The sequence below is a fragment of the Falco punctatus genome, assembly GCF_963210335.1.
Source record: "Falco punctatus genome assembly, chromosome: 12".
NCBI lineage: Eukaryota > Metazoa > Chordata > Aves > Falconiformes > Falconidae > Falco > Falco punctatus.
Genome location: NC_137592.1, coordinates 27,725,385 through 27,738,247, shown reverse-complemented (window position 1 = coordinate 27,738,247; position 12,863 = coordinate 27,725,385). Strand labels below are relative to the sequence as shown.

At 46.1% G+C, this 12,863-nt stretch overlaps 1 protein-coding gene across 1 annotated transcript in view; it reads left to right on the top strand.

Moving 5' to 3' along the window:
• The first annotated feature begins 55 nt into the window (after positions 1–55).
• LOC308072221 (calpain-8-like) overlaps positions 56–12,863 on the top strand; it is a 49,160-nt gene continuing 36,352 nt past the window's right edge. Inside the window, exons 1-2 of the mRNA XM_080408782.1 lie at positions 56–6,351; positions 9,086–9,155. Of these exons, the coding sequence (XP_080264908.1) occupies positions 6,115–6,351; positions 9,086–9,155 (307 nt within the window). The 5' untranslated portion in view covers positions 56–6,114. The remainder of the gene's footprint in view (positions 6,352–9,085; positions 9,156–12,863) is intronic.

Below are 12,863 nucleotides of genomic sequence, written 5' to 3'. Positions count from 1 at the left end.
AAGGGTGTCTCCTGCATCAAACCCAGACCTATCCACGTCCAAATCTGTAGCCTTAGAAAAAAGTCAAAGGGAGTGAAAAAAAAACCTAATACGGTTCCAATCCTAATCCAGAACCATAGCATCACTTCGGTTGGAAAAGACCCGTAAAATCATCAAATCCAACCGTTAATCCAGGACTGCCAAGCCCGCCGCTAAACCACCTATGGTACATCCGTCCCCCCCAGTGTTGTCATCCTGTTACAATTTTGGATGCTGTACACAACAGAAATCATTTACAGCTTGATTTGCAGGTGGTAACCAAAGCACATGCTGCTGTCACCCCCAGCCTGGATCCATCTGCACCCCCTGTGCAGGCCAAAGCGCACACGAGTCCCCCCAGCACAGTGTGAGGAAAGGAGTGTCCGGCTGGGCGGTGAGCTGGAACACTGCCGCTGGCACCCGCGTAGCATGGAAACCCTCCAAGGGAGAATTCAAACTATTTGCTTCATATTTCAAGTCTGACTCAGGCCGTGCTGGGTGCCAGGCAGCGATCCCCGAGCAGCAGCACAGAGGCTGAGAGCCCTTAGCGCTGCACCCACTGCCCGCCCAGCTGCCTCGGAAGGACAGGCACCTCCTTTTGGGTGTTGTATCCCAAGCCCTGGATGCACTAAACACTCCTCTGGAGCCAACCTCTCTGACTAAAGTGAATATTATTGTTTGAAAAATGGCTAAAGAACCAGAAAATACCCAGCTGTACCATTTGCTGAGATGTGGTGGGAAGGTTTTCTTGACTATTACAAATCAGAAGTTTTTCTTCATTGCTGATACGTGGTGCCTTGATGCACTGAGAAACACTGTCCATTTGCTTCAAGGTTTTGGATTTCAGCCACTTACGGTTCCCCTGCCTGTACCAGCACAGCTCCTACTTACACACTGCTATTAAAAAGGAAACAAGATAAGCATCGGCCATTCAATTCACAACATAGCGGAGGAGACCCCCAAAATCTTTCTGAAGTTAGATATGAGGGTGGTGCGAGCCAGGCCAGCCAGCAACGTCTGTGCAGATGACGGCTGTGCAAGGGAGCAGTCCTGCTGTCACCTGGGAGGCTGTCCAGACCCGGCCAGGCACAGGCCAGCTGTGCTCTGCTGTTGAAGGTATCCCCTCTTCCTTACGGGTCACAGGGGCTCTCTCAATAAAGTGTATAACGGTCTTTTTAGCAGAATATGGAGGCACATGGGAAATCAATCGCACATGGAGAACTGGAAGCAGATCAAGTAATGTTACGTGCCGTTAAGTGCTCTCTGAACAGAGCCAGTACATGCTGCGTGCACTCAATTACTGCTACACCATCAGTCAAAGTCTCCAGCATGGCTGTGCTGAAGCTCCAGCAGAACATGGTATGACGCCGGAGGATGGTTTTGCTTGACTATTTTGATTCATTAAGCACTGTCGAATTATGTCGCAGGCAAGAAGGCCATCTGCTGAGCCAGGAGACTAAGAGACAACAGCACCTCGGCACCTGGGAGTTTAACTCATAACGAGCAGAGTTGCAGCCCAACAGGACAGATCAGGAGCTGCAGAGCTGCTCAAAAGGCGTTTGTTTGGCTCCACGCGGTGGTTCCAACCCGTACTGCTGGCACGGATCAGGCCTGATTTTTCAAGTCACAGCAAAAGGAAACCAGCATCAGTTTAAAGGAGTGGTTTTCGCTGGCCCACAAACCTGGTTTTGGTTTGTGAACTCCTCTAGCCACTTTCCACTAGATGCAGAAGTTTGTCATATAATCACTTTGCTTTTCTTCGCCATCTCCCCCACGTCCCATAGAGGATATTCTCAAGACCACACTGGGATCTGCTGGCGGCGTGCCCACAGCCTCTGCTTGGACAAAGATCCAGAAGATCAAGTGTGTGCAAGCTGCTCTGTGCAGTTACCAGAATTTTCTTCGACTTTCTGTGGTGGGACAGGGGTTGAGATGAAGCCTAACAGAAAAGGAAGGGCACAGAAGGGAGCAAAACCAGAAGGAAACTGAGCCAGCAAGGATTCAAGTAGGAGAGTATCTGGGCTGTATTTGCCACTGGGGCTTCTTAGACTGGTCCCAAATATATAGGGGCTCTACTGTCCTGGGTGGTTTGATGATAGACAAGGATATGCTGCTGTAATCAAGGATTTCTCTTATCATATGGGAAGTTGGCCATGCCAGCAGCCATCTGAGCAGCCTATCCACAAAGTCCTCTGAAGCCAGGTAAGTTGACAAGCCAGCCACTTCCACCCAGCAGCAGATGTGCATGTGAGTCCACAGTTAGAGGGAAGAAAGTGCTTTTGAGGACTACAACAAACCAGTCCCTTGATCTCCATACTCACACAATATGCCCATTTTCTTTAAAGAAAGGGGTGATTTCCACTCAATGTGAGACCAATAAAAACCTAAACTAGGCAACTTGAAGAAGAAAAACAAGACTGATTTTTTCTTAAGCTCTCTACACACCTCTTGCTCTTCAATAAAGTCATTAACTCTCACATTTTACAAGCAAAGTGGTTTCAACTGCTGCTGCAGCAGCTCCTGCTGATTGTTGGTGAGGAGCACCCAGCTGCCACTGACAGCCTGGAGTCCTGGGCAGGATGGGCTTCTCCTTCCCTATGCCCACATTCAGCAGCTGTGAGCAGCTCATTGCTGCTCTGCCTTACAGCATCCTTCCTCCCTCTTGCTCATCTGCCCTCCACTACGCAGATATTGGGGGAACAACTGGCCAACTGCCCACGAAGAGGGAAACAGGGTCACGCATGTGCTGGGCCCCTGCTGTCCTCCCCAGGATGAGAGCAGCTTCCCAGAGGAGGAGGCTTGCAGCAGCAGTGGCGATGCTTCACAAGAAAGGGAATTGCTTTTCCCTCTAGAGCTAGGGTCTGGAGACGTACTGGGCTTTCCTCATCAGTGCAAGACTGGCTGTAGCCCTGGCCAACGCAGTGAGAGGTGGCGGGAAGACTTGGTTCATCCTGCAAAACATAGCTGCCCTTCCCAGCTCCTTAATGGGGCTGAACCACCACCCCGGGCCAGCCCGCTTGTGTCACGGGCCTTCACACCTTGGGTGCCAGCCTTACTGCTGCAGCATGCCACCTTCCTTCTCCTCAGGCACCAACAATCTTCTGGTTTTTATAAAACAAATAAGCAGGATCATGTCTAATTTCAGATGCATTTCCCTACAGGGAACCCACTAGGCTGCAGCTTGTAGCACCCCCTCCCTCCTCAAATATTTAGACAGAATATTACAACCTCTAAAAGAATAATCTTACAGACAAACATTTAGGACCTTTCATAGCTGGCACTAGTCTGCCTATTAATAGTCATTCCATTTTGACGGTAACAGGGTGGGTAGAAGCCCTTACATCTAGAACAGGAGAAGGCAAGCTCTCCAAATAAGCTAATCCCTTTTCATGCTGTAGGGTCTACAATATAGCTAAGCAGCTTTAATTCTCGTTAGCAAAGTGCTGCAGTGCAGGAGAGCCATTTCATTTCTCCCTAATGCGCTAGAGCAAAAACGTATCTAGAACTGCTAAATAATTGTCAGTTACTTTCTTCTGAAGATTTCCACAGATACAGAAAAGTTTTGATTTCATGGAATTGGCAGACATTTCTTTGAAACCAAGATGAATGCATTTTCCTGATTTATTTGATTCTTCCCCATTTCTCTCACCCTCTTGCTATCGTCAAGAAAGGGGGAGAGGGGAAGGAAAGCAGGAAGGGCCAGGCAAAAATATGCAAATCCCAGAAGGAAGAAAAATCAGAATAATTGTCATAATTTTTTTTCTGGTTGCTGTTTCCCTAGTTAGGGCAAATAGCACTAACTAATGGTTAGTGCCATTTCAGCAGCAGTTTTTGAGAGTCACAGGGAACCTGAAAACTTCCCCCCCCATAATATAACTGTTGTTGCTGTAGTCAACTATAGTCATCATTTTTCTCTCTTCTTTATATCCTCTAGATGGTGCTTGTGTATCACATTCTACACAAATAATGCTGCTGCTGATCAAGCTTGGAATGAATTTAAACTGCTGCACTACAGATCACTAGGAGCAGAGGGTCATAGTGGACACACTGGGTGGTTACCTGGTCCAAGCCTCTGCCAGAGAAAATAGCTGCCCTCAGCCTCTTCCCAGATGTGAGATATAGGACAGAAAAAATCCTATAGTACATTTTACTGGAATTTATAAAGATTAAAATCTGATTGTATTTCCTCTGTGTGACACCTTAAAATGCTGGTGATGCAAAAGGGTTCACCCCTTCTATGCCCACTTGTGGCCAGTGGCAATTTGAGTTACAGAGCATGCAGCATATCAAGCGTACATCTGAAAAAGTATGTGGGGAAAAAAGCTTCCTGATCAAAATGGCATTTCACAAATGCTGCAGCACCATGCTTGTCCACGAACAACATTGCTGAAGCTTGCAGCTTACAGCAATCACAGCAAAATGGGAGTGTGACTCTGGACCACGGGAAGAGAGGAAATTTCAGCACAAGAGGCTGGTACTGGGAGGGTAAGGAAGCAGTATTCTGCCTCATGAGCAGAGAAAGTGGGTACCTCTGAGTGGGTCTATTTTTCAGGAAAAAAAAAAAAAAGTCCTGGAAAGAAAACCCCCCTCCCCTCAATCCTTTATTATTCCACTCTTCACTCTAGTTCAGTACACAGACACACCTAGAAGTACTGAAACATAATAGAATGAAATACTGGCCATCCTTCTCCTTTACTTCAACAGTATTAATTTAATTTTGGGATAACCAGTAAAGTAATTCTCTCAGCTCAGCCTTCTTTACCTGCGCCCACCTGGAACCAACCAAGTAATTTCCTTTACTCTTGCATTCATGCTGTTCAAATATTTGCAGACAAGCAATGTGGCTAGCCTCTGTTTGGACTCTTATCTCAACGGGCTTTAGACCTTAAAAATTCTCTCTTCCCTTCCCCACACCTTCTGTCTAAACTTACCAAGGGGTAGTCATCAAACATGCTCTCTGGCTAACAAGGTTACTGTTTACCCAGCTCTTAGCTGGAGAGGCAGTGGGGCTTTGCTGGGGAAACTTGGCCATTAAATAGGAAGACAGCAGAGAGCAGCTGTGCTCTGTGGAAAATTGCTCCTGCTTCAGTTCTTGAACCTACAGACATTTGCTGCCACCTTGCCAGGGAGGTACACACACCTGTATCAGTACAAAATGGGGTTGCCAAGGTAGAAACTTGGAGGTTTTCTGCTACAAGAACAGGAATCACTATTTTTTAAGGTCTAAAAAACCTTCTGCATCCAAGGCTTTCTTTGTTTTTTTGCTGGTAAACACTTTCTATCCAGGAAGCACCAACAAAAGACTGTAAATATGATGGCTAACTAGCTGAGATAAGACCCTATTTTTATAGGCTGTGAAGGTACACTGACTTTTGCCCAAGGTCACACTGGAAGTGGGGAGCAGGGGCTACCAGTTCGCCTCCTGGTGATAAAATTTTCCATTTTTGGCCTAGGTCGTGCTCCTGGATTGTATCCTTGCCCTCTGTAGGTCATATGGCCAAGTGGTCATCTCTAGCTCTGTCAAGTTCACACCTTTTATTGCTAATAAATTAACTCATAAAAATCACACTGCTTTGACAGCACCAAAAAGAATTAAACCCCCCCCACAGCAAAACAGCTCCAGGTTTTGTTGCTGTGCAACCCTCCAACAATATAAAGCGTGATCTCAGAAGGAAGGAAAGGAACTGTAAACCATCTTCATCTGGATTTTTGAACCTCTGGTCCACAAACCTGACTCAGCACACTGAACACACACAATCACTTTCCATGTGTAAACAGGTGTGCCTGCAAAACCACTGGTTTCCCTTGCTCCTTGTTAAAAGCCTATTTTAAAAAGGGGCAGCAAAAAAGCAAATAACAAGGGAGTAAGACAACAATCCCTGCTGTTCTGGCTGTGCCCCCACCTGCTCCCTACCCACATCTCTCTGGTACATCTCGGGTACATATTTGCACTTCTGGTGCCTCCTCCCTCCAGGGCTGTTGGAGCACTTCGGGCAGCCCACAGCTCCACCCGAGCCTGCTACCTGCCTGTATTCACCTTCTCTTGCCCAGGAGGCAAAGACAGAGCTGCACCACAAGCTGGGAGGGTGGGCAGGCATGTCCAGGGTTGCGGCGAGGCTGTGCCAGGAAAGAGCGGCTGCTGACGGGCTCGGATCCAACAGGAATGCCATCAAGTATTTGAATCAGGACTATGAATCCCTGAAGCAGCAGTGCCTGCAGGCTGGCACCCTGTTCAAGGATGAGGAGTTCCCAGCCTGTCCCTCCGTGCTGGGCTACCAGGACCTGGGACCATACTCCTTCAAAACCCAGGGGATAATCTGGAAGCGCCCCACGGTAAGAGTGCTTTACGACTGCCTGTTTTACTGGGTTCGGGTCTAACCAAAGCCCACCTGAACATCCTTGCTAAGTCAGTGGTGAGCCTGAATATCCAGTATTCCCGTATGTTTTGGTTTTTTCTCCTGTCTTGCTTTACCTCCATGGTTAGCAGAAGCAAGGTTGAAAAGAGGGTGGGGAAAAAAAGAAATCAAAACCTTCTAAGCCCTTTATAAAGCAAAGAAACCTGTAACTGCTTCATGGGAACCTACTTCCTCCCTGTCTATCCCAGCTCCATGGAGCTGCAAGTCCAGGGTATGCTCCAGAGATGGGTGCAAAAGCCCCACATGTACCCAGACAGACCACAGGGCACCCCAGGACCATCAGTTGTAACAGTGCCCACACCAAGATCTTGCCGCTGTGCAATCCTAGGAAATCAGGCTAACTGACATAAAATCCTCTGCCTCACTTCAAGCTGCCTAGAACAGTTAAAGAGCAACTGCTGGAACTGTTATTACCCAAATACATATATCCCATAAATGGCCTTTCTTTTTAAAAAAGTAATTTTCATCAGGAAAGATTAGATGCTGATTTTTTTTTTTTTTTAAACCACAGAATCAGGGCTTCAGAGATTTTTGTGCACTTTCATTTTTCAGTCATTTTTTCCTCTCCCTGCTTTGCTCCTCCCTCCTTGCAACATCAAGAAAAATTTAAAAACGGGAAGGAAGGAAAAAAGCCCAAACAACTTACCTTCCTCTGATGAGGGCAAGGAGGATGAGAAGATGGGAAAATTACAAGGCTTTGAATTTTACTTTTTATTTCCACCTGAAAAGTAAGAAACAGAAAGTTGCAGGTTTAGTAACTCCAAGTTTCTACCCTGGCAACCCCATTTGTCCATTAGCACCTCACTCTGGCACCTGGATGTTTCAGCAACAAGTACCATGGCTGTGCCTCTTGGCTTTGCCTACCCAGGGAGAAGATCCACCTTCAAAAACTCATTAAATTAGACTTGGGCTTCTCATACAGGAACATTGTGTCCACTGCAGGAAGAGGCATAACCACAAGTGTAGCAGGGTAAGGAACAACCAAGGGTTGAGATCCAACGGGGTTAGATGTCCCAGCTCTGGCCTCCAGAGACCTGCCCTCGTGGGACCCCTCTGCCCTCCTGGCACTCAGCAGGGACACAAGCAGTTTATGGACACTTAATCCACAAGCACCAGGACCCACTGGCTCACCCCTATGTGTGGGGTAGAGCCCAGCCCCTGCTGCAAGGTGACTAACACCTTCTGCTTTGCTCTCTGATGGAGGGACCAGGATCTGACCTACTTTTATTCATCGTGGATGACTCCTGTCACAGCCCTGCTCATTTTTTAGACGTTTTCAACTGGCCAATAGGTTTCCATCTGCAAACTCTGCCTGCGACTGCAGGACGGTGGGACACTTCACTGCCTGCATCTGAAACAGGCAGCAGGACCCAGTGGGCATTCTGGAGATCTGCTGGAGAAACGCCCCCTGCAAAATAAACATCCACTGCTAAGGTCACATCCCCCCGCTGTTGCCCAAGGTGTAACTGCTGGTTTGCAGACAGCGAGCGTCAGACACTCCATCAAAGACCTATCTTCCAATTTCAACAGTGGGTTTATGGAAAGAGAGAAGACAGAAACGTAGTTGTGCAAAAGCTGTATGTGGCACTTGGCAGTGGCTCAGAAAGGACAGGCATCCAGGTGAGTAATAAGTCATATGCCACTGACTGCCACCAGGTGCACCACTTCGGAAGGAGGGGGGAAAAACCAACACAAACCCTTTCCCGTGAGGTAACCTACTCCTGACTCTGATCCACCGAGACTGCTGCAAGGCAGCTGACAAGCTGGATAACCACAGAAGCAAAAAGGACGTAGCTGAGATCACACCTATTGTGAGAGGAGATTCACAAACTGACTCTTCATCACACACACACACACACACACACACCAAGTCCTGGGCTGTCCCTGTCTCCACAGGATGCTCAGAGTTGTCAACTGCTCCCTGGGAGAGATGGTGGCTGTCTAAGCCTTCCTCAACCCTGCTTGCCAAGCTAGGCTTCCTATGAACCGCCCCTTGCTGCCATCCAGAAGCTCATGGAAAATGCTTGGGAAAAAGGGAAGACTTTTTTTTTTGTGTCTCGAGGGACAATATTAACTTCTGATATAGGGCATGTCTTGTTGGAGGGCTCAGAGCCAAGATAGGAGGGACAGTCATTGCCATAATCGACTTTGCTGGCCCCAGAGGTCGAGGAAAAAAGGGGAGGTGTCTCTAAATAAAAGCATTTGCATGGCTGGCCTCCCAGAAAGCAGGGTCGGGGTGGGAGAGCGCCCTGCATGCCAATGGCAGTGGAAGCTCAGCACAGCTCCAGTGCCAGAGTCAGCAGCGATGGTCAAACTCATTTGCACTGCTTGAGCCAAAACCACAGCAAGATGAAACAAGATGTAGATGCAGAGGTTGAATTTTCACCTCTGTCACCACAGTAGCAGAAATTCTCACCAATTTCACTGACAGCCTCAAGTAGCAAAGGGCTTCAGGATTTGTCAAAAAAAATACATGCAGTATTCCATTTAATAAGGCAACATTGTTCTGACACCATGTTAGTCAGACAGAGGATACACTTTTTAAAAGTTGAAAGTGTTTAATATTTTTGGAAGATAGAAACAGGGAACAAGTAATGGGAACTTTTCAGACCAGAAAGGGTGATGCATACTTCAAAAATGTGTCTTTTCAGGAGTTATGTGCCAACCCTCAGTTTATAATTGGAGGAGCTACTCGAACAGATGTCTGCCAAGGAGAGCTGGGTATGTACAGCACTTCTGAATTTTGTTTTGGAAGAAGAAAAAAAATCCAACTGAAGCTTCATTTAAAAATGCCTCATACACATACCATTTTATTGGCTATCTCCCAGACATAGTACGGAGAGAGGCAGATACCCAAGAAGGGGACTCACACACCAGCATTGCTGCCTGAGACAGGGTATACATATATATATTTGGGTTTGTAAGAGCTGTGTCAAATGTGGGAGACACCAAACGGTCTCCTGGAGGTAGGAAGCTGATTATCCCTTTGCGGTGCAGAAGACTGGCTTGCTTTTCACCTCTTGAGACAGAGCTGGACACAGACGCCAATCTAATTATGAGAGCACTTGCCCTGAAGCAAGAGAGTGGGCTTCATGCCCATCCCAGCAGGAGCAGCTCCAAAGACTCAGGGGACAAGGGACATCAGAGAAGTGTCACCCTGTAGCCTAGTCATTGGGGATTTTTATTTGGGAGGTAGAGCAAGTTCCAGCCTTGGAAAAAACACACAAACCAAATATACAACAACCAAGGAACTGGTTTCATACAGGGGCTGGGGTGATGATGTGCCATTTCACACCAAGCAGGATGGACCATCTGCTTGCAGGCTTGAGTTAGAAAAGAGGACCGCATAGTAAAAAAAATGAATGGAGCATGCAAACTTTGTAATACCACCCACAAGAAGAAAATTGTTCCAAGCCCTTTATGCTGAATACATCTTCTGCTTGTACAGCGTTTGGTGTAGAGCTGCGAGCAGGGACAGGAGCAACCAGGCACCAGCCACGCTGTGCAAACACAGCCAAAAAAGGCAGTGCTGCTCAGCTCCCCGAATTAGGGCCTGACGCTCATGAGATGTCTCTCAGCCAGCACTCATCCTCTCCTGGAGATCCATCATACAAAAACTTTCTTACCCATTTTTCTCCAGTGTTTGCCATTGTCTAAACAGAGCTCCTATACAAGCAGCCAGAAGGCAGCTGTAAGGGAGCTTTTTATTCCCTCTCTGAATAGCTGCAGCAGCAGCTAGCTGCCTTCTCTGCCTGCCTTGCTGATAAGATCCAGCTCCAGAAGACAGCAGCAGCAACCTCTCCTGACTACATATAGAGGCGAGAAGGCTGAAACTCTTGTAATGAGAATTTGATAGATTAGACACAGAGAAATCAGCCTTTCTCCCTCCTGCACTGCTTACTGCAGTACTCCTGACCTTACTGGTCTTCTAGCCCATCCATTGTGCAAATGAGATTCAAACAATTTCTGCAAGTCATTGGCAATAAATAATACCAATACTGGTCCTGTAAACACAGCACCATTAAAGCAATTGCTAAAAAATTCCCTGGTGTGTGGGCCTGTGCTCCAAATGCTAAAAATAAGATGCCCAATCATATACTTGCTCCAGGATATTTATTTGGTGGATGCTGGAACAGAGTATGGGGAAATCACTTACTGTATTTTAGGGAAATGGTTCAGATAAGTAATAAAAGTGACATTTCTTGTCACCTTCAATTTGGGAAGTTTCTATAATAGCACACACAAAAAAGTAAAGATCATATGTCTGAAGTAAAACCTTATTTTCCTTGACAGTTTACAAGCTAAAGGACTGAAGAATATTTACCTGCTCTTAAACTAGAAGAGGTCAATGTATTATTTGTTTTAAGCCTAGAAACAGAATGCAAATATCCCGAGTCCCTTCTTATTTCTGTCACCTCCTGAATGTCTCTGTGGAGCTCCAGTCCTTTGTGCTGAATGGGCTTTCATTACAGAGCTGTGCCAAAAATCCATCAAATAGTGGTAACAACAGAACCGGACCCAAAGCCCTCTTGTGAATCTGGGGATGGTGTGTGGCCCTGGGTTTTCCCAAGCCAGTACCCCAAGTGCTAGTCCTGAAAGCCACCCCTAAACCTAGAAGAAAAGCCCAAAAATCCGATTCTGCTTTTGTTAGGAGCTTCTTTTTCTCTCTCCTTCTCAAAAGATAATATTATCAAAGACAATCCAATTTGTTTCTGCAAGGCTGCTTACAATCACTTCTATACACACTGACCCTTCACAAAAATAAACTTCAGGCACAGGATTTCCTTTCTAGTGTTCAGGTATTTGCTTTACATCTCTGACGCATACTATGCTTTTTTGGTATTTGATCTAGTACCTTGAATATCAAAGTCCTTGTTACTAAAGCCCTCATGTAAAGTGCTTCTGTTGAAACAGACTCTGATTACATACTTACACAAGCCACGTATGTGACCTGTTAACAAGTCTTTTAGGGAAATAGAGCCTATTTTAATGATCTCTGGCATGTTTCTTTTTCTTTTAAAAATAACACTGCAAGTCTGGGTTTATGTGAACAAAAGCAGCAAGAAAACCCAGAGTTAGTCTCACTCCATTAAACTTATTTCTTTGACAACAGCATAAGCCAGATGAATATCAGCTTGGGAAGCTTGATGGGAACTTGAAAGACTTGAAATATTTTAAATGTTCTTTGAACCATATCTTTTTGATAGCCTAGTAACAACTTGAAATGCAGTCACATAGTCTTAGTTATTAAAGGTGACTTATGAAGTTTTCTTGCATCTATCTGAATAAGTTAACCCCAGAATTGTTTGCAGAATTTCTTAAGCAGCAAGTGGCATAAATTTAATTTAAGTAATATAAAGCATACTCAAACCCTCTCAGTTTAATATTAGCTTTCCAGATGCACACTGTTTGTATTCATGGGGCACCTTCTATTCTGAAGGCTCAGAGGTTATGCAGGGCACTGGAGCTCCTTCTGCCTGGGCTGTCAGCTGGAGAAGTGCCCTGAAGTCAAGGCAGATGCACCAGTTCATGCCAGCTGAAGAGCCCACCCCATGCATGCTTTGTGTGTATCTTGTCTTACGAGCAGATTTGAGAGGACTGGGCAGATTGGAGAACAAACCAAAGCCCAACAGCTCGAAGACACATCTGATACCTGTTTAGGGAGCCTTTGGAGCTCCTGTAGGTAGAAGAGTGCTTAAGAGTACTGGGTCTGTTCACTTATTTTATTATGGACATTAATATATGGCCCTTCTGATGTTCAGTCCCATGGGCACAGAGGTATGGGAGATGCTTGTTCTAGCAGGTATCCCCCCCCCGGATCTCAAAAAATACATTCACTGACAACTCTGAGACCCCAAAGAGAAGAAAGCCTGTTCCTTTACTGGGTCCTCCTTTGCCTTTCTGTACACAGCTGCAGAGCTTAATTCATTTCCACAAAAAAATTCAGGAAGCCTTCTTTAGAAATCTCAAGGCAGGAACAGCATGTACTGCTGGAAATTATAAAGCTAGTGGGCCAGTGCTTCCTTGATGTCTGGTAGGATGCCCCAGGTACTATGAGCTCTGAAGAAGGGCTTCCAGCAGAGACCAAAGCTGAGAGTCAAATCTGCTTGTCAAACCGGGATGCAAGAGACACAGCATTGTTTTTGGATCCCTTCTGAACACCAGGCATTACTGAAATAGCAACAAACCAGAGTACAGTCAGGACAGAAATGCCTCCATACGGTCCAGTTACATCTTGGAACCAGACACTTGGACTTTTGGCTTAAACTCACCATCACTAGGTCAATGAAGAATTTAGATGCGCTGCGTCTAGACACTTTGATAGCAGCTAAACAGAAACTGAGCACGGCTCTGTAGCAACTGAAACTAATCAAATTTCTCATTTATTTTATGGCCTCTGTGAGTGCAGTGTGCTTGGGTAAACATCAT